General features: G+C 32.8%; 4 protein-coding genes and 1 pseudogene across 4 annotated transcripts; 1 reads left to right on the forward strand and 4 right to left on the reverse strand.

The window, feature by feature from the left end:
* Positions 1–642: 642 nt before the first annotated feature.
* LOC125846061 (heat stress transcription factor A-6b-like) lies at positions 643–1,467 on the reverse strand. The gene is made up of 2 exons (XM_049525519.1): positions 1,201–1,467; positions 643–1,116 (listed from the first exon to the last, which is right to left on the reverse strand). Exons 1-2 carry the CDS (start codon positions 1,465–1,467, stop codon positions 643–645), a joined length of 741 nt encoding a protein of 246 aa, XP_049381476.1.
* A 2,512-nt stretch (positions 1,468–3,979) lies between these two features.
* LOC125844655 (SKP1-like protein 11) lies at positions 3,980–4,793 on the reverse strand. The gene has a single exon (XM_049523972.1). It carries the CDS (start codon positions 4,720–4,722, stop codon positions 4,153–4,155), a length of 570 nt encoding a protein of 189 aa, XP_049379929.1. The 5' UTR covers positions 4,723–4,793; the 3' UTR covers positions 3,980–4,152.
* A 1,671-nt stretch (positions 4,794–6,464) lies between these two features.
* LOC125846062 (SKP1-like protein 4) lies at positions 6,465–6,939 on the reverse strand (annotated as a pseudogene).
* Positions 6,940–8,484: 1,545 nt separating this feature from the next.
* Positions 8,485–15,538, reverse strand: LOC125845150 (ras-related protein RABF1). The gene is made up of 8 exons (XM_049524588.1): positions 15,338–15,538; positions 14,548–14,624; positions 12,327–12,410; positions 12,040–12,134; positions 11,749–11,854; positions 9,532–9,621; positions 9,358–9,444; positions 8,485–8,751 (listed from the first exon to the last, which is right to left on the reverse strand). The coding sequence occupies exons 1-8, from the start codon at positions 15,360–15,362 to the stop codon at positions 8,713–8,715; spliced, it is 603 nt and encodes a 200-aa protein (XP_049380545.1). The 5' UTR covers positions 15,363–15,538; the 3' UTR covers positions 8,485–8,712.
* Positions 15,539–23,564: 8,026 nt separating this feature from the next.
* LOC125846063 (F-box protein CPR1-like) lies at positions 23,565–25,266 on the forward strand. Its single transcript, XM_049525521.1, has 2 exons — positions 23,565–23,771; positions 24,250–25,266. The coding sequence occupies exons 1-2, from the start codon at positions 23,565–23,567 to the stop codon at positions 25,264–25,266; spliced, it is 1,224 nt and encodes a 407-aa protein (XP_049381478.1).
* Positions 25,267–25,906: the final 640 nt, after the last annotated feature.

The raw sequence follows: 25,906 nt of genomic DNA on the forward strand, positions 1-25,906 counted from the left end.
TAAAAGTTCAGTAATTACATGCATAAAATAAACATATAGCAAGATTAACTAAGTACTAAACCAAACAACAACATGACAACAATAACATATTGGTGTAATCCCACAAGTGGAATCTGGAGAAAGCCGAACAACAAAGGTGAAAAAAAGAAGTGACTCCCAAGAAAGGCAATATATATATATGTTATAGCTTCAATTCTTCTCCCTGCTACACAAGAAAACAAATAACTTCAAACACAAAAGTTAGTTATTACTACTATAAATTAAAATGCTGATGATAAAACACGCACATCTAAGTTACACTTTTCGCGAGTTTCATATCTCAATTATCCATTGTTATATTTACCTACCTAAACTCTCACTTTTTCGCGAGTTTCATAACTCAACCGTCACTCCTTTGTGTTAAAAACACACCTCGATGCTAAGTTGGCCTACACGCTCCTATTGTCAAATGAGAACAAATATTTGGCCTACTCAACATCGAGGTGTGTTTTCATACAAAGGGAATGATAGTTCAGGTAGGTAAAGTGAAAAATGGATTGTTAGTTAGGATATGAAACTTGCAAAAAAGTGATAGTTTATTACAGAAGGACAAGAATACCTTTACCATGTAGATCATACATTTCCTCCCTCAATCTTAGGCTTCTACACGATATCATATACTCGTTTAATCGCTGAAAAATCAGTCATCTTCTTCTTCTCCGAGCTTTTACTACTCCCCGTTACATCCTCAGCTCTACGTTTACTCGTAATTACATCTCTAACTTCCACATCACGTTTAGTTGCAACAACTTTTTTAACTGCTTTTGCTAAGAAACAGAGGAATTTCCTTGACTCTGCCTCTGATTTCTCCAAATATTCCTTTAAAGACGCGATTCCCTTAACCATATCATCTTGTCTCTCTTTCAACTTCTCGAATTCTGACTTCAACGTAACGTTGAGATCTCTCTGGCTCCTCATCTCTTCCTCCACTCCGTAAAAATAAGTTTCTTGATTAAAATCTCTATGAGCATTCAGATTTTTCATTCGCCTTTTTATGTTACATAACAAGTGTTTTTTCCCTGCTTGAAACCAATAATGTCCATATTCCCATTTCTGAAGTCCAATCTTCTTGAATCCCTAATGAATCATCGAATACATATTACTGTTCTATCGAAAAAAAATGCACATGATGATATCAAGAAAGTAAACGCGATAACTTACATAGTTATTGAGCTGATAAACGAAGCTTGACATATTAGTATGCTTGAAATATTTTGGTAGAACTTCGAAGCTAAATCTGTTATGATCCCAAATAATGAAACTAGTACCAGATGAACTCCAACAGATTATAGAGTTCGTATTCGGATCTTCCACCATATCATATGTTTTTGTTACGAAAGGGGCAATGCCTGGTTCGCGTTTTGCACCATCACTAACACCGTGTTTGATTTCTCCAGAAGAAAATTGATTCATATTGTTCATTGCCATGTTTTTTTATTTTATGAAAACTTTGGAAATGTGTTATGTTTGTTCTTTGTACAAAGTTATAAGCAGAAAAAAAGTTGTAACTAACTTTATTTGTTGTTGTTGTTGTTGTACGTTGCCACAATATTAAATTTGGACCTTTGATGAATAGTCCTATTTGATTCTAATTGACTTGTCCTTAGTAACATGCAAATTGAAACTATTCCTTCTTGTACTAGTGTTACTTGTTTCTTTTAAGTCTAATTTATTTATTTTCGGGTTTCACTCGATGTTCGATAGGGGCCAATCATTTTGGATTTCACCATAATAAGGACAATTAAAGGGGAAACGCTCTTTATCAACATTTTTTTTCTTCAATATTTAGGTATGAACAGTGACGGAGTTAGAAATTTCACGAAGGGTGTCCAGGAATTGGTTAAGTACATTTTTTTGGGACAAATGAGTGTACCTCCTCTTAAAATATGGAGAGAAAAAAAACGGAGCTAGAAATTTCATAAATAAGTGTATCTCTTCTTAAAAAGTGAAAAAAGAGCTATTAATAGTGAGATTTGACCACATGAACACTTAAAGTTTGTGCGTCTAGGCTCTCTTAAGGCGTCTTTGTTTATCATTTTACTTGTATATATATTATAATTTTTTGACAAAGGGTGTCCAAAGCTTCCCCGGGGTATGAACTTGTGACTTTTAGCTAATAATGGAAGAATCGATCATATCCATCTTGCCACGAGTCCACGACCCTCGGTGGTAAGTACAATTTTGTTTCTAGTGAGCAGGAAAAGGACAAAGAAAAGGCAACGAGGACTGGAATTTAGTTTTATTTCTTAATATTAACGTGGAATTAATGTTCCTTTTCAACAAAAATGAATAAGAATATTTCTTGACACTATCATCCATGTTCAGTTTTATCTTTCCTACCGACGAGGAAAACCAAACGATTAGTTTGACTTGTTTGAAATAATTCAACAATTTACCCAACATAATTAGTAATTTGTTTGCATATAAACTCAATAAATAAACACTTCCTTTCAATCAACCACCAGCTCGATACTCTAAAGAGGTGTAAACATTTCACTTGTTAGAATTGCGCATTCCTTAACCACTAACTCCACAGTCTAAATTGGCGTAAACACTTCACTCGCTAGGATTGCACATTCATTAACTACTAAACCCACACTATAAAAAGGAGTAAACATTTCACTCGCTAGGATTGTACATTCATTAACCAGTTAACCCACATACACTTCACTCACTAGAATTGTACATTCATTAACCACTAAACCCACAAACACTTCACTCACTGGGATTGTACATTCATTAACACTAAACCCACAGTCTAAAAAGGCGTAAAACACTTCACTCGCTAGGATTGTACTTCATTAACCACTAAGCCCACAAACACTTCACTCGCTAGGATTGTACATTCATTAACCACTAAACCCACAGTCTAAAAAGGCGTAAAACACTTCACTCGCTAGGATTGTACTTCATTAACCACTAAGCCCACAAACACTTCACTCGCTAGGATTGTGCATTCATTAACCACTAAACCCACAGTCTAAAAGGCGTAAAACACTTCACTCGCTAGGATTGTACTTCATTAACCACTAAGCCCACAAACACTTCACTCGCTAGGGTTGTACATTCATTAACCATTAAACCCACAGTCTAAAAAGGCGTAAAACACTTCACTCGCTAGGATTGTACTTCATTAACCCGTAAGCCCACAAACACTTTACTCGCTAGGATTGTACATTCATTAACCACTAAAGCTACCATCTAAGGTGTAACCTCTTCACTCGCTAGGATTGCACATTCACTGACTACTAAACCCACACTCTAATGAGGCATAAACACTTTACTAGCTATTATTACACATTTTCATTAACCACTAACCCACACTCTAAAAAGGTGAAAAAACTTCACTCGCTAGGATTGCACATTCATTAACCACTAACTCCACAGTTTAAGTGGTAGAAACACTTCACTCGCTAGAATTGCACATTCATTAACCACAAACTCCACAGTTTTAAGTGATGGAAACACTTCACTCGCTAGAACTGCACATTCATTAACCACCAACTCCACACTCTTAAAGAGGCGTAAACACTTCACTCGCTAAGATTGCACATTCATTAACCACTAACCCCCTCACTTCAAAAATGCATAAAAACTTAACTCGCTAGGATGACACATTTTCATTAACCACTAACCCCACACTCTAAAAGGACATAAAAACTTCACTCGCTAAAATTACAAATTCATTAACCACTAATCTCACACTCTAAAAATGCATAAAAACTTCACTTGCTAAGATTGCACATTCATAAAAACTTCACTCGCTAGGATTGCAACCACCAACTCCATGCTAAAGAGGGGTAAACACAGAGCGGCCCACCATTTCTGTGGAGCCTTTTATCGAGCACGTAGAGTTGAGTTTCCTGTTCACACGATCACGAGTCACAACGCACTCTACCCGCTCCAGAAGCAACAAAAAAGATTCAACAGATGAACAAATTCCAATTGAAAATAGAAAAACAACAGAAGCAAATCACAGGAACCCAATTCATCCATCAATGAAACAGAGTACCAGATTACAAGTTTCCAGAAACTAATCAAAATCCTCCAATTACTCCATTAATGAACAAGCTAAAACCATGAACACAAACTAAGTACTCAACAATGTCGTCATCAATTTTCACCTGTTTCTTCCTCTGATGTATCGTTGTCATCACTCTTTCCTTCATTTTCATCACGAACAACATCGTCCTCATCAGCAGTATCATCAAGCTCTCCTTCATGTGCCCAGTCATGTTCAGCACGAACCTCTGCTTCTTCCTCCGGTGTATAATCACCAGTAATATCAAAAATCCTCCGAACAGCATTCACCGATTTGTTCTTAATTTTATCAGCAATCGCCTGGCATAACAGGCTCGTCAAATCAGCAATGTGAAGGAAATTAGCAGCGTATACAAACAGAGACATTTTTTTGATGCTCATCTTAACGAATTCATCATCGAATTCTTTCAGTTCGTCTTCGCTACAACCAGACTTCTCCGCGTGCTTCGTCAGGTAATCGATAATTTTGATAAGGACTTCGCTACTGATGTTCACCAGCGGAATGTCTGTGTAACCGTCCTCTACCATGTTTTTGATGGCTATAGATTGAACGGCGATGGATGCTTCGACCTGAAATTCGTCGTTGTCGGCAGATTTCAAGGTCAGAATCTTGCTCTCCGGTGCCGATGATGACGACGCCATTGTTGATCAATTTGGGAGAAATGACTTAACCCTAAAAAGCTCCCCAAAAATGGAGATTTGTATTTATAGTTAGTGATTTTCTTTCACATTTCTAGAATCTTCTCATGAACTTGGAGAAAACAAATTTAGAAGAAAAAAGAATAATTAATAATATGATTAATATGGATATTCATATATTCGTTGAATTTATCCATTTTTTATTCATATAAAAAATATGAATCGAGTCAAAAAGTTTATTCATTTTCGCCTAACTTATTTCTGACCAATTCATATTTTACTCGATTCACCGTTTGTCACCCCTATCTACACTTAAAAAGGAAAATTAATTATTCTTCTAATATAAAAAATAAAAAATACACATTCTATATTAGTTTAAAATCCATATATTTTAGATTTAGAAGTCCTTATTAATTTAAGGGATAACTACTTCCCATATATAAATAACTAGGTAAATTATTCGTGTTTCGCATGAGAATGAACTCTTTTATCAAGCTTATTACATATGATTATTCAATAATATCTGTATTTCCAATACATACTCTACATTGTCAATAACATTTTATCTTAAGGCAAAGCATTCCTCCGAAATCTTAAAATGTTATATTAGTAACATACGCATAAACTAATGACTATGAAAAAACATACTAGAATCTATAACAATAGAATGAAACATAAAGGAAAAAATTGAGTCCACTGAATGCAAAGGATATTATTCCACTCTAATACCCGAGATTTAAAGGAATAGATCATCTCCGGATAAAACGATTCTATTCACCAATGTATTGATACAAATACAATGGTGTAGTAAGTCACTCAACAGGAGCAAAGTACACCAATATTTATTTGTGCAAAAGAAAAAGAAGTTCACAATTTTCGTTGTTTTCAATAAGAGGAAATCCCTCAATTTATAGACAACAAAGTGTAGTGTCAACAAATGTTTATTGTGCTTTATCGAAAATGTCACAACTCTAAGGTAACAATCTTTCGTAAAAGTCACAACTTTTCATAAAGATCGCAATCCTTCATAAAAGTCACAATGTTTCATGAAAGGAGAAGGCTAGTTTTGAAAATAAATAAATTTAAAAAAGCAATCTTGGTTTATGGTGACGCCACATAGGCGGGCCTATGATTCTCTTTTATATATATATGATTAATTCGAGGAAAATTATTTTAACGAAGAACAAAAAGGTTAATCTACATTTTTAAAGGACTTTAATATATGTTTGTATGCGCAGCTTGCGACAATCAATTAAAATATATATATATATATATATATATATATATATATATATATATATATANTATAGTTTGACGTTCTGATTTATTTATTATCATTGCAAATGACAAATATATTGAATTATGGTCGAGATTTTTTTTCACTTTCATGTTTAATAATGAAATATCAAATCTTAATTATTTATCAAGATTTAAAATAAATAGTTTATGTGATAAAACGAAAATTAAGCTCTATCCCATTGAAACACAATATATACCAAACAATTATCTCATATCAATGCAAAAATAATTTTGTGTAAGCCATTATGCATGCTACAAAAATGTTATAATATATATAAATGTTAATCTTAATGGACAATATAACCTTTTGATTATCAAAAGAAAAAAATAGGTACTCTAAATTAAAACACGAAATAATTAATAAAAATCCAAAATAGCTAAACCCTACGTAAAACTAAAAACCAAATCATAAATTATACTAAAACCTAAAAAAATCATAAATAAACTTAATCAAGAGATTCATCAATTTCTTCTCCTTCATGAGCCCACTTATGTTCTTCACGAATCTTTTCTTCTTCTTCTGGAGTCTGATCATTCGTAATATTAAATATCTTCCTAATAGCATTCACAGACTTATTCTTAGTTCTATCAGCTATCGCCATACACAACAAATTCATCAAAACGCTAATGTGAAGATAATTTGTGGCCAATACAATTTCAAACATCTTTGGATAGTTCTTATCTTTCACAAAATTCGTATCGAATTCTTTAATTTCTTCTTCGTTTGAATCCGTCTTCTCCGCATGCTTCTTCATGTACTCAATAATTACAATTAGGTTTTCAGTATTCACATTAGGCAATGGGATGAGGGTATAATCGTCCTCAACTATGTTTTTTATCGTTATACATCGATTCTTCAATCTCAAATTCATCACCATCCGATGATTTTAAGATCAACATTTTTTTCGATGATGATGCCATTGATTTCGAGAGAAATATTAAAAACTTAGGTTATCAGAGGTAGAGGTAGAGGTAGAGCGTTTCACTAAACCTTTACAAACTAAACTTTGTTTTATAGTAATATTTTTTTCTGTTTTAGTTTGGTTAGGAACGAGTTATTTTTGAGTTACAATAGGAAAAATAAATAATGACAAATTGTTCGTTTTAATTAGGGGTGTTCACGGTTTGGATAAAAACCGATCCAAACCGAAAAACCAAACCAAATCGATAAAATAAAACCGATTTTATTTGGGTTTGGTTTGGTTTGGTTTTAGATTTTTGAAAACCGATAGTAATTGGTTTGGTTATGGTTTTATTGAAAAAAAAACATAAGAAATAACCGAACCGAACCGATGAATTATATACATATATTTTATTAATATACATACTTAATATATTGTTTTTATAAACAATTTTAAAGATCTTATACATATTTTCATTAAAATTTCTTTATAATTTACTTATTGAAAGGGAAAATGTCCAAGATGAAACATTTATCTTATTGATTTCATGTATATGAGTGTCTATGACAATTCTTTGTGGGACTGAAAATGTTAGTCTCTTCCTCTAGGCCAATATAGTGAATTTTAAAGCTTTATTGATAGTAAATTTAGTGATCGAAAGTTCAGTAATTTAAGTCATTCTAACTGTTTTTTATTTTGAATGGATAGTTGTCACTTTTTTCACATTTTAAATGAATTGTTTCTTTTATTTTTGTGTATGGTTAATAACCTAACCAAACCAAACCGAAACCGATAATCACCAAACTGATAAATGTATATTATATTTAATTTGGTTTGGTTTTGATAACTTTAAAACCGATTAAGTTGGTTTGATTTTGGTTTTAACCAATAACCGATCCAAACCAACCCGTGAACACCCCTAGTTTTAATATTTAAGACTTTGAAATCAATTGAAAGTTTAGTTATTAAATATTTCCTTGTTGAACTAAAGTAGGAAATTTTTATATTTAGGACTCTAAAACCTAATTTTTAAAAGATTTTATTTTATTTAGATCTTTTCCTATTTAGGACTTAAAAGTTTTATTTGATTACGTGTCTTTCAAGAATGGGAGTTTTAATGAAATTTTATGTTTTTTGTTTTATGTATCTACACTAAATATTTATATCGAATTAATGAATAAAAGGCACATATTTTGTATACACACTTTTTATCACTTAATCATGATTAAATTTGATTTATTAACTTATAAAGCTACTTGTTTAATTAGATGTAGACACCCTATGCAAACACGTGATATTTTTTTTTTATTTCTCACCCGATGTCCATTACCCATATTTCAGGAGCAACACTCTCTAACAAGGATTTTTCCATTACCTAAAATTCAAACTCGAAACCTCAAAGAAGCTGCGTCACACAAATATTTATAAACCAAAGTGTCATAAAGCAGTTGTTTTTTCAAATTTTTGGAACCTTAGCATACATACTAACACTTAGTTTTTTTCTGTTTAATAAGGTATCACATGTTAGTTACAGATAGCTAAATTTCACTGAACTGGAAACATGTATATATGTCACTGAATCATTCAAATATTTCAAACTTTCACAAGTTGAAGTGAGCTTTTGGTCTCCTCAATTCTCACAGTTATATATATCAGGATGCCTCGTTGAAGAGGATCGCGATCACAAGATCAGAAATCGTAACAAGAGTACTACAGAGAAAAAGAGACTGAGAATGACTTCATATACATAGTATTACAGGCAGTACATTAGCAATTAGCATATTCTTGATGGTCAAGCAGCAGTCGGGCGTGGCAATCTCTTTGCGATTTCCTGCAAGCAAAGTCATCAACAAGTGAATATTACCTAGTGTTCGAGTTCAAATGCAGGCCTAGAGAAACATAACGCATAATGGAAGATAAGGATCTATATATTCGACTATAAGTAGTATGCTATACTTTCCGTTCTACTGTTCTCTAGGAGTCGTTTAGTCATGTCGGAGAGTTATATGCCAGTAGGGAATATAAAGAACTACTTGTACTTTTTCTTTTTAGTTTGTATCATATTGATATGAGATTAGTGCTAAATTGAACAAAACTAATCTCCGGGAACTCAAGATCCTCAGAAAACTCTCTTGATCTGACTAAAACTACTTGTGTTGTTCCCTCACTTCACCAAACTCCGACAATAAACAAGGAGGGCAAGAAAAGCAAGAGAAAACTAAAAAGCCCGATGAAGATGACTAAAATGAACAAACGATAGTCTCCCCACAACTGGATTAAGTTCTATCACGCGAAATCCAAATTTAGACAGTTGCAGAACCAATGTAGGTTAATTGCATTGGAATTCACTAAACTCACCTATATAAAGGTCCCAATTAAATTTATACACCTTAAAAAGTTGACGTTTCGCTTTTGAGAAATGACATGAGGAACATACCTCAAACAGCTGGTTGATATTATCAGCTGTCTTAGCAGATGTTTCTATAAAGAACATACCGTTCTTTTCAGCACAGTCAATTCCATCCTTCAAAAGTAAGTACCACAAAAAGATCAGTACGCCAGAAGTAAATTTCATGTCTAACAGCGTTGGTAAGACGTTGACGATACTCACTTGTGTCGTTACTTCTCTTTTTTCATCGAGATCAGCTTTGTTGCCAACCAGAGCCATGACTATATCAGGGCTCCCATGTTTTTGCAATTCCTACAAAATGGCTCTCATTTAGCAGCTATGATATAGAATATTCTACACAATACTGAACTTCAAAAACCACAAATCATTTAGCACAAGCCTGTCCGACAGGATGACTAGTCACATGGAAACTGGACATTCGTAAAGCATACCCACCTGCTCGGATTGAGATGTAATAGTTATTATTGTCGTGACAGACTGACTCATTTAGAAAATGAAGAAATACCAAATTAATTGGACACCAATCAACAAGAACCGGCAAACGTAACGTTATCCTTCATGCTGATCGACAAGTCTAAGATATGGATATCATGCATATTAATTCATGATAACAGTTGGTGAACTTAACCAACTTGTTGAGCACTGGGAATGGCAAAAATCCTGTTGGGAGCATCACCCCCAGAAATGGGCCCTACAATGCACGAATCCAGATTAGTCGGCTCCCATTCGGGTACTAGACACCAGATGGGAAACCAAAAAAAAGTAGGTAAACTTGAAATCCTGTCCCTAAATAAACCTTGAAAGGATCTTCTGGAGATGTTTATCAATCAATTAGAGCAAGTTAGTTTGTGGCCCCCCACCACTGTGGTTCTTGATTCATATCAAAAACACTTGACACACAGGATAATCTACATTGCACATGAACCCCCCGGGGAAACTAGCTGGTGAAACTATTCTTTTAGGGGAAACAAATTTAACCGTTCTAGATACAGGGGTATTGACAATTACATTTTTGAGATTCTCATTGATCTTGTTTTAGCTTGTGAATATTCATTGCTTCCATAGAAACAATGAAAAGAGAATCTTAAATAAGTAATGAACTTGAGAAAGAACGATCTTTGACCAAGTTGTTTCATAAATTATGATGCTCTAATGAACTATTATCAACATCTTATTGCAATTTAAATTGCTTCAATGTAAGTATGTTCACAGATCCATCAAAAATCTCTGCTGCATCTGTGAGATACAGAAAGGATTTGGTCAATTTACCCAGGGTGCTTTGACTACAATTACGGCCGAGAAACATAAGCTGGGTGGATTTTCTCTTGCGGTTTTTTGTTTTGGATATACACACAAGTACTTTAGTATCTTTATTATTTCAGCTGTCAATACTTTTCATTTCTTCAATATTTTCATCACAGATTTTTTACCCTTGTATTTTTCAAACATATTTTTGAAAAACGCTTTTCTTGAGCCGAGTGTCTATAGAAAACAGTCTCTCTACCCCACACACCCCACCCTCCCCAGCCCCCACTTGTGGGATCACAACAAGTATGTTGTTGTTGTTGTTACTAGTATACACACAAGTACTTGGAAACCTTTTTGATCAAGCACAGGTACTATAAAATTTTGCTATCATATAACTTATGTTTATGAACAAAATATTATATATTTCAAAAAATATTTACTAAGACTTGTTTTGGTTCAACGACTTCTCGTCTTTCTTACTGTGGCATTTTTGTTGAAACAATTACTTGACATTTATTCCCCATGTCTTAACACCTGTTAACATCGCCCATCCATGTCCCTGAATCTTACGATTTAAGTGATGATAAATCTGACTTCTAGATCCTCACCCCTTATCGAGTACCCTCACGCGCATCCATGTAAAAGAAAAAAAAGATTACTTTTTGCTTTTAGTAAATGATGATGGAATGACTGAATGACCATATAAGGGGATTGGATTCTTTCATGGATAAACATTCGGCTCTACTCAAACAGAGAAAATCCCCTGCCATATCAAGTCACAAGAAAAGGAGCAATCTCTAAAGATATAAATAAAGCAATCCCCTGCTATGGACAAGTATTGAAAAGGAAGGCAGCAATGGGTAATCATTAACACATTCATAATTCAGCACAGCAGAAAAAACATCCCTTGTCCCCCCTACCCCCTCGAGAAGAGGGGAAGAGAAAGAAAAAAAGAAGTGGATAAATAGAGAATTAAAATGGAATTGTCACTTAACACAAGCCGGCAAGCAAATTATTTCCACAGAAGAAAAAGAAAAGATCGAGAAAAGACAAGAAGAAATGAAAATCAGATCAAATGGCAGACTGCTACATAGTTGCTATCATCTCATGCAAACACGAATATCAAACAAAAGGGACAGAAGACTCTATTCCATTCTTTAAGAGAAATACCTTGACCCAGTATTGTGCTTTGGCAAAAGACTCAGGACTAGTAATATCATACACAACCACTGCAACTGCAGCACCTCGGTAGTATAATGGTGCAAGAGCTGCATACCTGAAACCAAGGCAGGCAGCACAACTTGAAGGTCTTCTTTACAATTATTTTTTGTCAACCATTAGGGACTTCTCATTTTTACTCCGAGCCAAGGGTTGGGTCAGCTAATTCACAGGGAATTTCTCGGTTATTGGAAAAAATTACTTAGAGTGAAGAGCAGAAGAAGGAAACTTGGTTCGCAATACCTCTCTTGACCAGCTGTGTCCCATATTTCAAATTTAACTGTAGTTGAGTCCTGCAAGGCTATTGTTTGAGACAGAAAAGAAGCTCCTACAGTCACCTAAAATCATCAAAGCAACAATTATAAATTATCTTTTGAATAACATGATATACATAGCATACACCAACACAGTTCACTGAAACTGTGAAACACACACCAGAAGGGACAGAAAAAGGTGGGAGGTTGGAACCGAATACGATAGGCAAATGTCACACGATATGACACATTCATTTTACAATAACATACTCATACCTTAGATGTTGGATCAAATTGACCACGTACAAAACGCAGAACTATACAGCTTTTACCAACACCAGAATCACCCAAGAGTACCAGCTGCAAATGAAGTTTGGAGGAAAAGGCAATATCAGTATCACAAATAGGGTGCAAGACCCTTATAAGCACACTTTTGAATGCGTGAAAAAAAAACATACAAAGCTGCAGGCCACACCTGTGCAGAAAAGTGCATTTAAGAAATCTCTGTAATTCAGGAGAACATATATACTCCAACCAAGAGACTGATTGAACATAAATAGTCATAATCTAAAAGTTCCAGAAGCACCAACCTTCATAAACACGACATACAATACTGGAAGTTTATTCCAGCAAGAACATAAGTCGGCTAAAGCCTAGCAGTAGATCAAATTCACACTCTTACTTGACAGACTCTAATCTAGTAAACAATGGCATGACCCAACAAATGCTCATTGAGACGTTCCCACCCAATTTCCATAACAGCCATTCAGGCCTATGTCTCCAAGCCACTACACTTTCTAAAGTTTGTCAATAAGACAGTCTGATCATCAAATTAACTTCAGATAGAGATTTAAAAGGTCACTGATGAACATGAAAGAGTATATTCCTATTTGTCGTTTTGATAAGTAAGATTATTATGAGGAATATATTCGCCATTTAGCTCAAACTATTATATTGACTCAAAAATTGACCTTCAACAATATCCAGTTAACCATCTAATTAAACTAGTATCCGTTCCTCATCAGAGATAAGGAATGACAAAAAGAATGAGTGGAAGTCATCATGATAATCAAGAACCTTCGTTCTTTGATGTATATCTATTAGACAGAGTATGATATTAGAAGAAAATAAACTATGCTTCACATAGAACTGAGGTCCTCAAAGATTGACTATAATGTCTAAGCAAGAAACTGTGTACTAATCAGATTCGTTAGCCTATGAACCAAGAAACCTCACCACTGACAGTTCACTTCTAAATAAACAGTACGAACTGAAAAGGTCACACTCCCTCTCAGGTGCGGGCTTAATTCTTTTTTATGGAAAAGCAATTTGATTTTCTAATGAACAGTGGCAGTGTCTCTTGAACCCACAACTTCTCCATGCTCTAATACCATGGTTGAATTGTGTCAGCCGCCCTACTGAAAAGTTTAAACCGTTGGAGAGAACATATTTTTTACTTAATCATGTCCTCAATATATGCAACTATAAAATGTGAAATTAAAATATCAAAATGAGAATAAATGTAATTTAAAGTGGAAAACGCAAAAGGCCTAATGAATCTTTTACCAATTGAGGAATTTGCCCTACAAACACTGTAGAAGATGCACAAAAACATGCAGGTTTTCTCCAAGTTCATTCAGGAAATGTCTCTTATTGACCTATCATTGCAGGAAGCCAGATTGACATAGGAAAGAGGAGACGATAGCATAAAAGCTTCTTGAATTGATAGATTCTCAATATCCACATAGCAGGACGAGGCTGTTAGAACAATTTAATTGATTGCGTTTTCTGATCATAAACCAATATTAGTAGAGTGTGGGTTGTGTGGTGAAAAGTGAGCGCTTCATCGCTTAAAGCGGTGAAGCGAAGCGAAGTGAGGTATAGCGCTTCTTCAGCATGAAGCGAAGCAAGGTTGAAGAAGCGACCTCTTTAGTTGGAGAAGTGTGAAGAGACCAAACCCTCATCTTTTTGAAGTGACGAAGCGGGTGGAAGATGTAATAACTAATACAATGATTAGCAATTGTAGAAAGATCTTTCTGATTATATGGTAATATCTTCACATTAATTAAACTACTTACTTTATCAAAAGATCTATAGTATAAGCAATGTCATATGGACACTAATAGTCTACTACTATCATAATATTCTAGGTATTAGGATCGAAGAAACAACTCCCTCGTCCCAATTTAGGTGACACCATCTGTTGAGCATGGACTTTAAGATACTTAATTGACGAACATACAGTATAGGCAACTGGAGAAACAACTACTAATGTTATAGTTATATAAACAGTTTGCTGAAACCCATCGCATCAAAATTAAAACTTGATTAGTTAAATGAATTTGAGAACTCTAGAAATTTGTACAAAATAACATTTGCTAGAATGGTGTCAAACATATCAAACTGTCAAAAATAGAAAGAGTGACATAAATTGGAGCATATGGACTAATACTCTGCCATAACATGAAAGGGCTCAGCTCAAAGTCTCAAACTTTACCTTCACTTTAAGATTTTTAGGGTCAATTGCTCCACCATTATCAGGATTAAGTCCAGCAGCCCGTCCCGAATTCCTATCTGCATAGACAAAAAGGAAGCATTAAACACAACATTAGCTAGTATAACCTTCCCCATCCTACTCCCAACCATAACTCAATAAACAACAACAACAAATACACTTCTATCCCAAACAAGTTACGGTCAGCTATATTCCCCATTTCTTCATTTAAATTCATCTCATATCATCATCATACTAACCACAACTCAGTATAGATACAAAACGATAAGAATAAACATAAATCACAGATACTCCCAACAGTGTGAACTAGTGGTCAATGAAGTAGATTGACAACCCTGAGGTCTCGGGTTCAAATCCTAGCATAGACCAAAAAAAATACTAAGTGATTTCTTCCCATTTGTTCTCGTCTTAGTGTGAACAAAGTTATCTCGTACCTACCTGTTGCATAGATATCCGTGGAATTAGTCAAGGTGCTCCCAAACCATCCCAGACACCACAGTCAACATCAAAAACAAAATAATGTCCCCTAGTAGTCATGGCATGGTTAAGAACTACGAGGTCTCAGGTTCAAATACTAGTTAATTAATACACATAGTAACCCAATACCCATGTAATTAATCGAGGTACGTGCAAAGTGATCCAAACAGCAATATAATTTCAACAGTCAATAAGAATCAATTAATTCAATTTTTACTCAATTCATATCCAAAATCAAGCAAAAATTTAACAAACCCAGATAAAATAAAAGCTTTTTGAACCTAAAAAAAAATACCTGCAGCTGAAGATGCGCAACCCATAATCTAACAAGATCAATCTGCTATATATATAGAAAAAAAATATTTGTAAAATTGTATCAAAATGGTCTGTTAAATCTTTCTGTATATTCTAAGCTTCGAGGGAGAGGAGAGAGAAAGAAGAGAGAGAGAATTTTTAGAATTTCTATTTCTAAAATGACACGTTTATGTGTCTTTCTTTAATAACACATTTTTATTTCAATTTATTATCTCAAACTTATTTGGGTCAAGCGTCTATTAAAATTCGTCATTTTACCTCATAAAGATCTTAGAAGGTTCGTGTATATTTTACTTTTGGAGAAAATATTACCAATATTGGTAGTGTGGAATGTTATTATTATTGTTATTCGATTGATTGGATATCGAATTTAATAAAAATAATAGTTGTATAGCTATAGAAGTTTGAAATTTTAAATATACAATAACGTTTATGTAATAGATCTGAGCATTTTCTTACTCTAGACTCTGGGTCATAAGGGTGGAATTCATTTATTTTGACTTTTAACTCGTAAGGAAGTTGTGTTTTGGGTACTGATCAAAATATCATTAGTTATTGTCAAATTTGGATATACTAAACAATGATCCAATTAAAATTGTTGCCATACTTTGATAAAATTGCGATGATGTGGTCAACTCTGAATACGTGGCTCTTCGATAGGGGAAGGACAGTGTATTTAAATTCACTTGATATGAGATTAGGGGGGTAAAGAATTACCCGTAAAGTTAAAGTACTAAAGTAAGTTCTCCTGCCAAGTTCAGAGTTTTTTTTTTACTGTATTTTCTCTAATTTTTTAATACTATTTACGTATATACGTTACTATCTTTTGCTCTACATCTGAATTCGAGAGCGAGATCTAATAATCCTCTTTCATTTTCTTATTTTCACTCGCATACAATTTTCAAGTTATAGCGTACAAGTAAAAAATAAATAACCGAAAGAAATAATTTAAAATAAACATATATCCTTTTAGTGGATTAAAGACATTAACGTTAAAGTAATTCAATTCACTTAAAAAATAAAAGAGTTCCAAATAATCCCTAACTTTAGCTTTAGATCGCTGACATGGCAAGTGAAAAAAATACAAGCGCGTTTGGCAAAAAATTTAAAAGAAAAAAGATATACGGGTCCCCTTTTTTTTCGTTTCAGCCATCATTTTTCATTCTTCATCTTCCTCACACCCCACCACCCCACCCTTAGTTACTAGCAACCCCACACTTTCTTCTTCCCCACAGCCCACCACCCCCCTGCCGCCTTCAACCACCCTTGCACCACCCCATTCTTCTTACTCGAAACACCCCCCTCCCCCTCTCTTTGTCCTTCTTCAAAACTCCCCACCCGATTTCTCCTTCTTCGAACCCCACACCCCCACCCTCTTTCTCCTACTCCAAACCTCCCCTCTTTCAACCGTCATCTTTCTTTTCTTTTTCTCCTTCATCGTTGAACCCCCACCATTTTTTTTCTTTACTTCTGATCTTTCACTCATATTAATTTTCGATTTTAAGAAGAGGGTCTTCTTTTTTTCAAGATATGAATCTAAATTGATATCACTAATTTTGAAAATTGAAAAAAGAAGATTGTTGCCAAGTTTAGGGTTTTTTTATGTATTTTCCCAAAAAATTATACTATTTTACATGTAACTTTCCATAAAATGAAACTAGATAACTTTAGATATATGTTTCCTAAAAAGAGACTCATGTTGGTATACACGTTCGATATTCAATACTCATAGGGGGCTTGATTAATTCAAAAAATTGTCTATGTATAATCTATTAAAGAGAAAAACGCTTCCTATTAGACAGATTTTTCCCAACACCAAAGCTCCATGTGACACCGTTTGGACCTGTGGTGGTGATTTTTACTTGTTCAATATACTAATCAAAAAGAATTCTCGCAAAATCACTCCTCTATTTATTATTTCTTAAAGGTTGTGTCAAGTAAAACATGAACAAGTAAAAATGGACGAGGAGGAGATTAATTGCTTACCATTTTTTGTTGGACCATATAAACCGTTATTTTGCTTTAGTTGTTTCACAGCCTAGTCAAATTATTCAAATTCACGAGCTATACAAAAATAGAATTAAGCAGATTGATATACATATTATGTATAATATGTATATGTTATGTATATATTATGTATAATATGTATATTTAATAGGCATAATATACTTAAATTTACACAACCTATATATTTTCTAGCTATTTTGTAAGCTAATTCATCCAAACACATTGAACTGTAATCCTAACAATAACATATTCAATTCAATTCAATCTCACATATAAAACTCGGAGAAGATATGATTTACACAAACTTTACGCCTGGCTTTATGGGGCCAACTCTTTATTTTTCCCCTTTCTCTTTAATATTGACTTTTTTTTTTGCATGGTTCTTGCTCTTCAAATAGTGATAATTAAAGTAATGGCTTGAACTTAAAGTGAAAGGAGATGCAGTATTTACATTACTTAAAAGATATAACAAGCTAGTATATTATACTTAATACTATATTAATTTATTTATTTTTCATTTTGCAACATAAGTATTATACATAACACACTATATATATATATATATATATATATATATATATATATATATATATATATTTAAAAAGTGAAAGAAATACATGTATATTACATATCTCTATTGTATATTTCATCTATAATTGAAGTAATTTGATCAAACATCATGGTTTATTCACCTTCTTGATTGATGAACAAGTTGATGTACCTAAAGTTTGATCGTTTATGTATCGACTAGGAGCAGACGATCGTCGAATACCCTTTGGTAAACAATCATCCACACCTTGATCACCATGAAAATTACCTTCTTTTCTTCCATTGATTTTAGGTTTAAATCTTGTTGAAGCTTCATTATATTTGGTAGCAAGAATAGTTGTAGGAGATAAGAAGATGAGAAAATAAATAATAATAACTAGTATTATGGAAAGTGAATTAGGACTTGACATTTTTTGAGAAGTAATATTAATAATACTTGTGTTTAAGGCAATATAATATAATATTTGTGTGTTTTTTGAGATGTGAGAAAATGAGAAGAGAAATGACACTATATATAGAAGTTTTATAATATAATATTTGTTTGACCAATTAATTAATTCTTTGAAGGTTGTTGAAACTTACTTTTTGGAAAATGTAAGTGAGGAAGCTCGTGTACTAGTACTTCGTTGCTAGTTGGCAAATTTAATTTCATTTTGGAAAAGTCAAATTCCTTAATTTGATGAGCTTATTAATCAGATATTTAAAATTTGTATCCTGCTAAATATGAAATTATTTTTAGGAGGTGTTTTACTTCTAAAGATTTAAAAATTTTCAATGAGATTGTAAATTTAGTTGAATCTCAATATAGAAGTACTAGGCACTGAACGAGAAATAAAAGAGAAATTAATGTTCTTTATAACTATATAAACAACGTAGGTAATTAATACCTTCTTGACAAAGCCAACATTATATTGTAGACACATAAAAATTAAAATTAAAAAAATGAAGTTAAAAAAAAGAAAATATTTTAGAAACTTGTAATTCAAAATACGTCATACATACTTAAATTTAGTTTCTATATATTGACCATGCAAATAGAATGGTGGAACAAAACTTAGTTATTAGTGTATGTTTAGTTTATAGTAAGTGTATGATCAATGTATATTTCATATCCGTTCATTATACGATAGCTAATATATACTTTTATATATTTTTAAAAAAAGGTATATTAATTGTTTCCTTCTTTATTTGTGTTGATGTTTTGATTCACCAATTTATTTCAAACAACTCAGCTAAGTTGAAAAAAGATGTGGATCACAATATTGCAAGTTTGTACTTCTTAAATTCATGGGATTTTAATAAATGCCCCTCCATTCTAGTGTTGTCTTCTTTTTTTTTCACCTGATATTTTTGTTATGGAGTTTGATTAATTTGAATTCATATTGAGAGAGGCTGTTTTGAGAGTAAAATATCCCTCCCTAAAGTTATTTCATATTCAGAACTCAAACCCAAAATCTTTAAATAAGAATAAAGAAATACATAATATTTCACTCGTCTAAAATTAAAAGTAGAAAACGAGTTGCGTAAATAAGCTTATCCACATAAAATGCAAAAATATTAATATTTTGTGGTATTTAGAGTATAGTTATAACGGTTAAGTTTCAATATTCTTTGGTATATCTGAGATTATCCATTGAAGGTATGTTGTGATGGCTTCTTAAGTAAAGATTTCGACTTTCATGGTCAAAGTTTTGTGAATGATAAAGTTATTTTTAATAGAAAATATTTTACCAAAAATAAAATTTCTCGACATTTGGAAATAAAAAGTCAAGGACATTAAAAATTTATCTTGTTCTTAAAATTGTTGTTTTAAAAGTAGAAATATATTCTTTACGTGGAAAAGAGTTAATAAAAAATATTTTTCATTCATAGTTTCTTAAATGACATGTAAAAAAAAATATGATAACTAATATAAGTCGGAGGGAGTATAGGTAAGACCATGACCATCACAAAAGGGTAAAGAATTATTATTCTGTCAAATAAATGGAGTCTACCTCACCAATCATAAGTAGAAATTTGGATATGTGTAATTGGTGCCACATGTCATTTAGTAGCTTACCTATTTGCCAACATTATCGGCGCCACGTGTAATCTTTAAATTGTTGCCACGTAGTAAACCTGTCCAAGATTTGCCAAGTAGGATAGAATCCAAGTCATGCCCAAGGATATTGGAAGATCCCAACTACCATAAAATTAAAGAAAAATCTCCCTTTTTGGATAACTAACCACCTATGCAAATCTTGTGGATAATTGGCACATCAAAACATATAACAAAATAAATCAAAGAGAACATTAGAGAGGGGTCGGTGGGAGTGGGGGTGGGTGTAGAACGACAGAGCTAGAAGCGCAAAGGGTTCCTGCTAACTCTCTTGTTTTAAAAATTTGATTTCGCAAATGGTGTGGATTTTATCAAATAATTATAACTTCTTTCCTCGTATAAGGATAACATTAAATCGAAAAGAATGAATTTAAATGAATCCCCAAAATTATAAATGAGATTTGCAAATTTTTATTGCTTTATTTGACTTATTTTATGCCCAAGCTGAAGTTCCCATGCTTGTTCCTTATTTTGAATCTAAGGATAATTTTATATGACATTTGTATCATACTTATTGGTGGTTTACGAAGTTAAATCAAATTGTTGTAGTGGTTTGGTCAAAATTTAATTTTTATAAAATTGTTTAGTTGATGGGACAAGAACAGCAATCTCGAGATAAAATAAAAAATTGTTTAGTTAGGAATATCAATTAATCTTAAGATTAACTCATGCTTGTGATGTCTTTGTGTTATCTCATTTGCACACCAAACTACCCCTATAGATTCTAAATTCTAGGTTGACCTCGTGTGTCACATTCATACCCTAAATATTTTTGAAATAGTAGAACATTATTTCAGATGTCATTCATTTCTTTTAATTTTTTTTAAAAAATTTAGTTAAAAGATATATAGTAGAACATTGTTTGATATTTAGAACTTTAAATTAAAGTACTTATTATCTACTAATGAGATTTTTAGAACAAAAACTAATGTATTGTATTATAACAAATGGCTAACATTTTATTAGTTTGAGACCTTCACTCTTCAAAGACTAAGATATATCTATCTATGAAGAAAATAAAATTACCAAACTAATAATATATGCATAAGTAAAAGATCCATGACTATATAGAAGAAATGTATCAATCTACAGAGAAGGGATAAATAACTTTATTCAATAACCCTAAAAACTCTTGTATCTCTCTAATTAAAATATGTAATAAGTTTTCCCTATTTATAATACTAACCGTCATGTTCATCCCGATGTGTGTAATAGCAGAAAACAAACGTTTGGAGAGCCCGTCGTGTTATATCCTTAGAATCCCTTTCAAGACCGATAAAAGTTGCCATCAATAAAATAAGCCCAAACAAAGCATACATCCACCGTTGTTTTTCAAATATGAATAGAGATTTCTAGGTTAAGTCAAAAGGGTAAATGGTAAATTTGAAGGTTAATATAACGCTCTGTTTGAAAATGTGGATTGAATTATGTTTTAAATCCTTTTATCGTTAATATGAAGAGAGTAATTTCGTGTATACTATGTGTGTGATCAAGAAAATGCTTTTAAAAAGTCTTGCTAATTTGCTTGCATTGTTGTTTTATAGATGATATATTTGATATGTCAATTTGGAAAATTTGAAAGGGATACTTAAGTGAGTTCGATATTAATTATATGTTTTTTTATAGCTCCTAATTTCACTTAGGGATGGATCTCGAAACTACTTAGATTTTTTGTGCTACGGCTGTGGGTCGGGCCCTGCTGTTGTGGGCCCGATCCTACTGTTGTGGGTCTGGTCCTATTGTTGTGAGCAATGCTGCTACTGTTGCTGGTTCGGGTGCTATTGGGTCGGGTTCTACTGTTGTGGGCATGAGTCCTGTTGTTGTGGGCCCTGTTGTTGGTTCGGATGTTGCATGATGTTGTTGTTGCTAAGTTGTTCAATCATTCTCAAGGTGGAGTTCATTAAGAATCATTGGAATTAAGTCTACCTATTGTTGAAACTCATCATAAATAATATAGAAAACTTGATGTAAAGCACATTGTTCATTGGAATTTAGTCTACCTACTTTTGAGACTCATCATAAACAATATAGATAATTTGATGTAAGAACACATTGAGACTCATCATAAACAATATAGAGAACTTAATGTAAGAACACATTGATTTTACTTGATGCATGTAAGAATATATTGATTTTACAATATATTGCATTTAAGAAATCTCTACAATCAGGAAAGCAAAGTTGACACACACTTGGCTAGCTTTAGACTTCTAACACACACTCAACTAACAGACTTCTAACACACTTGGCTAACTTTAGCCTCAAACACAAACATATTTATGTCTCTTTCTTAACACGTTTTTATTTCAACTTACCTGGAACTTATCTAAGTTTGTTTATCAGAAATCGTTATTTTACCTTTATAAAAATCTTATATAATTCACGTACAATTTATTTTGGTGAAAATATTTATATTGATAGTGTGGAATGTTATTGTTATTCGATTGATTGGATATTGAATTTAATAAAAATGATATTTGCATAGCTATAAAAGTTTAAAATTTGTAATTTTGGATATACAATAGCGTTTATGTGATAGACATGAACGCTTTCTTGCTCTCAACGTTTATGTGATAGACATGAATACTTTCTTGCTCTAGTCCATTAGGGTGGACTTGGCTTTCAACTTAAAAGGGAGTTGCGTTTTGGAAGATTCAAAATATCAACAACTATTTCTAAGTTTGGGAGATTCATAATATAAAGTTTAGTCAATTCAAGGGGATATTGGACAACATCATAAATTTTTAATAGTGTTATATCTTGACAATTTAGTCTATAGTTCTGCTTACACTATTATATATACTTATCTATCTCTTTATCGTGACAATTTAAGATGTCACATATTATTTTTCAATGACTCGTCACGCGATGATAGTGTGTGACGAGTATGGACTCATTCACTAGTTTGGGCTCAGAAATTTAAGGGAACAATGAGTTGTCTCTATCAAAACCTTTAATGGGCTTAATTTTACTTCTCAACCAAATAGTTGCTTAATTGCTTTCATTTTTTTTCTTAAAACATGAGACATTTTATTGTTGGCCTAATTAATGAATGTTATAAGTTGTCTATTATATACTCTTGCTAACAATTATACCTTTTAATTAGAAACTTCACAAGTGTTTTTGATCGTTTTCATAGATATTAAAAAATCGATGTTGCTTATGCAACCATTTAGACATGTCCAAGCAAGTGAACGGCGGTGATTAATCAATACAGTGTTAAATAACCGTTCATATAACGTTATATCTTTAATTAGAGATTTCACAAGTATTTTCTAACGTTTTCACAAATACTAAAAAACTAAAATAATTCAAATATATCTAAATGAAAACGTCAATAAACAAAACACGTTATACAAAAAATATATATTTATTAGCTAATTGATGTTTTACAAAAATAAATAAGAAAAGGAAAATATGAAACCAAATCAAATTGGGAATGTTGAGTAATCAGATCCGATCCGACCCGACCCGAGACCAAGTCAAATTGGGAATAGAATGAATGAATATAAGCAGTGATCAGAAACCCTAGAAAATCAAATTGAGTGTTGCAATGGCGCAGAAAAGGAAGAATAATGGAGAAATAGCAAATAGTTTTGCTACGAAGAAACATAAAACGATGAAAAAAGCTAATTTTATGCTCTCTGCTCTGTTATCTCCTCTATTCTCCTTGCTAACCAACAACAATTTTTTAAGTAAATTATTAGGGAAGAAGACGCCATTGAAGCCCTCAATTGATCAGCTGGATGTTCATGATCGGGTATTTTAATCTTACTTTCTTACTATTTGTTGATCAGATATTTTAATCTTACTTTTTTAGTATGTGTTCTTGCGCATTCAGAATTTCCATTAAGAATGTTCGAAAAATCAAAATATAGTATTGAAATTTGAACCCCTAACTACTGAGTCAACCTCTAGTCCTACCTTATATCCTCTAGTCCTACCTTATATATATATATAATTGTTGACGAGGTTCGGGTGAACACCTTCCTACCCACCTAGATCCGTGCCTCGATACAAGGTGAACCATAGGTGCGTGTTTTCTGGTAAATAGGAATAATGTATGCCATCTCTGTAATTTTTATATTCTTTTGAGTGCATTGCTCTGTTTATTTGGTACCATTGTCAATTGATAAGTAATTTCATAATCAATTCTATTATTTGTTAGTAAATACTCGATTTGTCTTTTCGTTGAAATGTTGAATACTTTATAAAAATTGTGTGACTGCTCTTTCTAGGTCATGGTTTGCGTTCCAGAGGAAATACTTGTCAACATTCTCAGCAGGTTATCTGTGCGGTTTCTTCTTCGATTTAAATGCGTTTCCAAATTTTGCTCAACATTGATATCTGATCCTTACTTTACAATGAAGCATCTCAATCGTGCCAAGAATGACCAAGATTCCCAAAAGCTTCTTATCAACCAACGGTGCCCTGAGGATTCTATATTCTCTCTATATTGTTGTCCTTTATCGCCTATTCAACAGGTTAAGGATGTACAAAAACTTAAACTTGATTCCCCTTCAACCCTTAAACCAAGGCATTGCATGATCCATTGTTGTTACAATGGCTTAGCTATTATCGAGATTCGTGATAAAGATCGCATCAAATATTTGTTGTGGAACCCCTCAATAAGAGAATCAATAGTACTTCCCCCTTTAGAATGTCCTCGGGACGGAGGTTCTCGTTTTGGTTTGGGTTATGACTCAAACAGTTGTGATTATAAGATCCTTCATATGCACCAGAACGTACCTGGTCTCGAATATCCTAATGAAATTCTCGCGTTGAAAGATGGCTCTTGGAGAAGCATTGATGAACATCCTCGTGCCAATCGCCGTTGGTTTTATGCCATGGATTATTTGCCATTTATACATGCGGCATTTCATTGGCTCGAGGTTTCAATAAATTTTTTTGTGGTGTTTTCATTTGATATTTCAAATGAAGTGTACAGAGAGATACCTTTGTCAGAGGAAATATTAAGCTTGAGGTCAGGCCCTAACAATGTTGGTGTTTCTGCGTTGGAAGGAATGCTTTGTGTTCATTCTAATCCCTTTTTCACGGGAAAGGCTACTTTTAAGGTATGGATATTAAAAGAGTATGGTGTCAAGGAATCTTGGATGTCATTGTTAACTATAGTGATAAATACTCCATATTTTAATTCCTCACCGAGATATAGGTTTGCGGATGGTGAAGTCCTATTCTGGTGCGTGAATCTTGAAACTAGAGGGCACGCATTTAGGACGGTCAGTAGCATTTAGATCATGGCCTCAATGGGTAACTAGAGGGCACACATTTTGGATGGTCAATAGACCATTTCGATCATGGCCTCGATGTGATACCATTCAAGGTGGACAGACTCTTACAGAAAGTTTGATATCTCCAAAATCACTTAGTTATTAGTTTCTTAATGCATATGACAGAGGAACTTTTTTTATTTTTTTTTATCACCATGTTATAACCTTTAGTCCTATTAGTTTATCTATTGCTCATTCAATATTTATTACTAAATTAAAGAAATCCTAATTATAATAATACATATGGTAAGATAAGAATTAAAGAGTTAAAAATATTTACCTTTTTCGTGTGTATTTGAAAATATAGGATAATATTGCTACCCCATTTTTTTGCCAAATAAGATATTATGACAGTAACATCAAAAGATTAAATGCTACAAATACTATTGAAATATTATAAATAAATGCAGTTAATTGATAAATAAATATTTAATTGAAGTTAGATAATTACAAAAACATTGATGTTGTAAAATAGACTTTGCTTTTTAAGAGTTAATGGGTCATAAAATATGAATTCAGAGTCATATCAATTTTTATTTTTTATTTTTGTAAATGATACTCATTATTTTCTATTGACGATATCATTTTGTTGGGTTTTATGAGT

This window comes from Solanum stenotomum, chromosome 11 (assembly GCF_019186545.1).
Source record: "Solanum stenotomum isolate F172 chromosome 11, ASM1918654v1, whole genome shotgun sequence".
Classification (NCBI taxonomy): domain Eukaryota; kingdom Viridiplantae; phylum Streptophyta; class Magnoliopsida; order Solanales; family Solanaceae; genus Solanum; species Solanum stenotomum.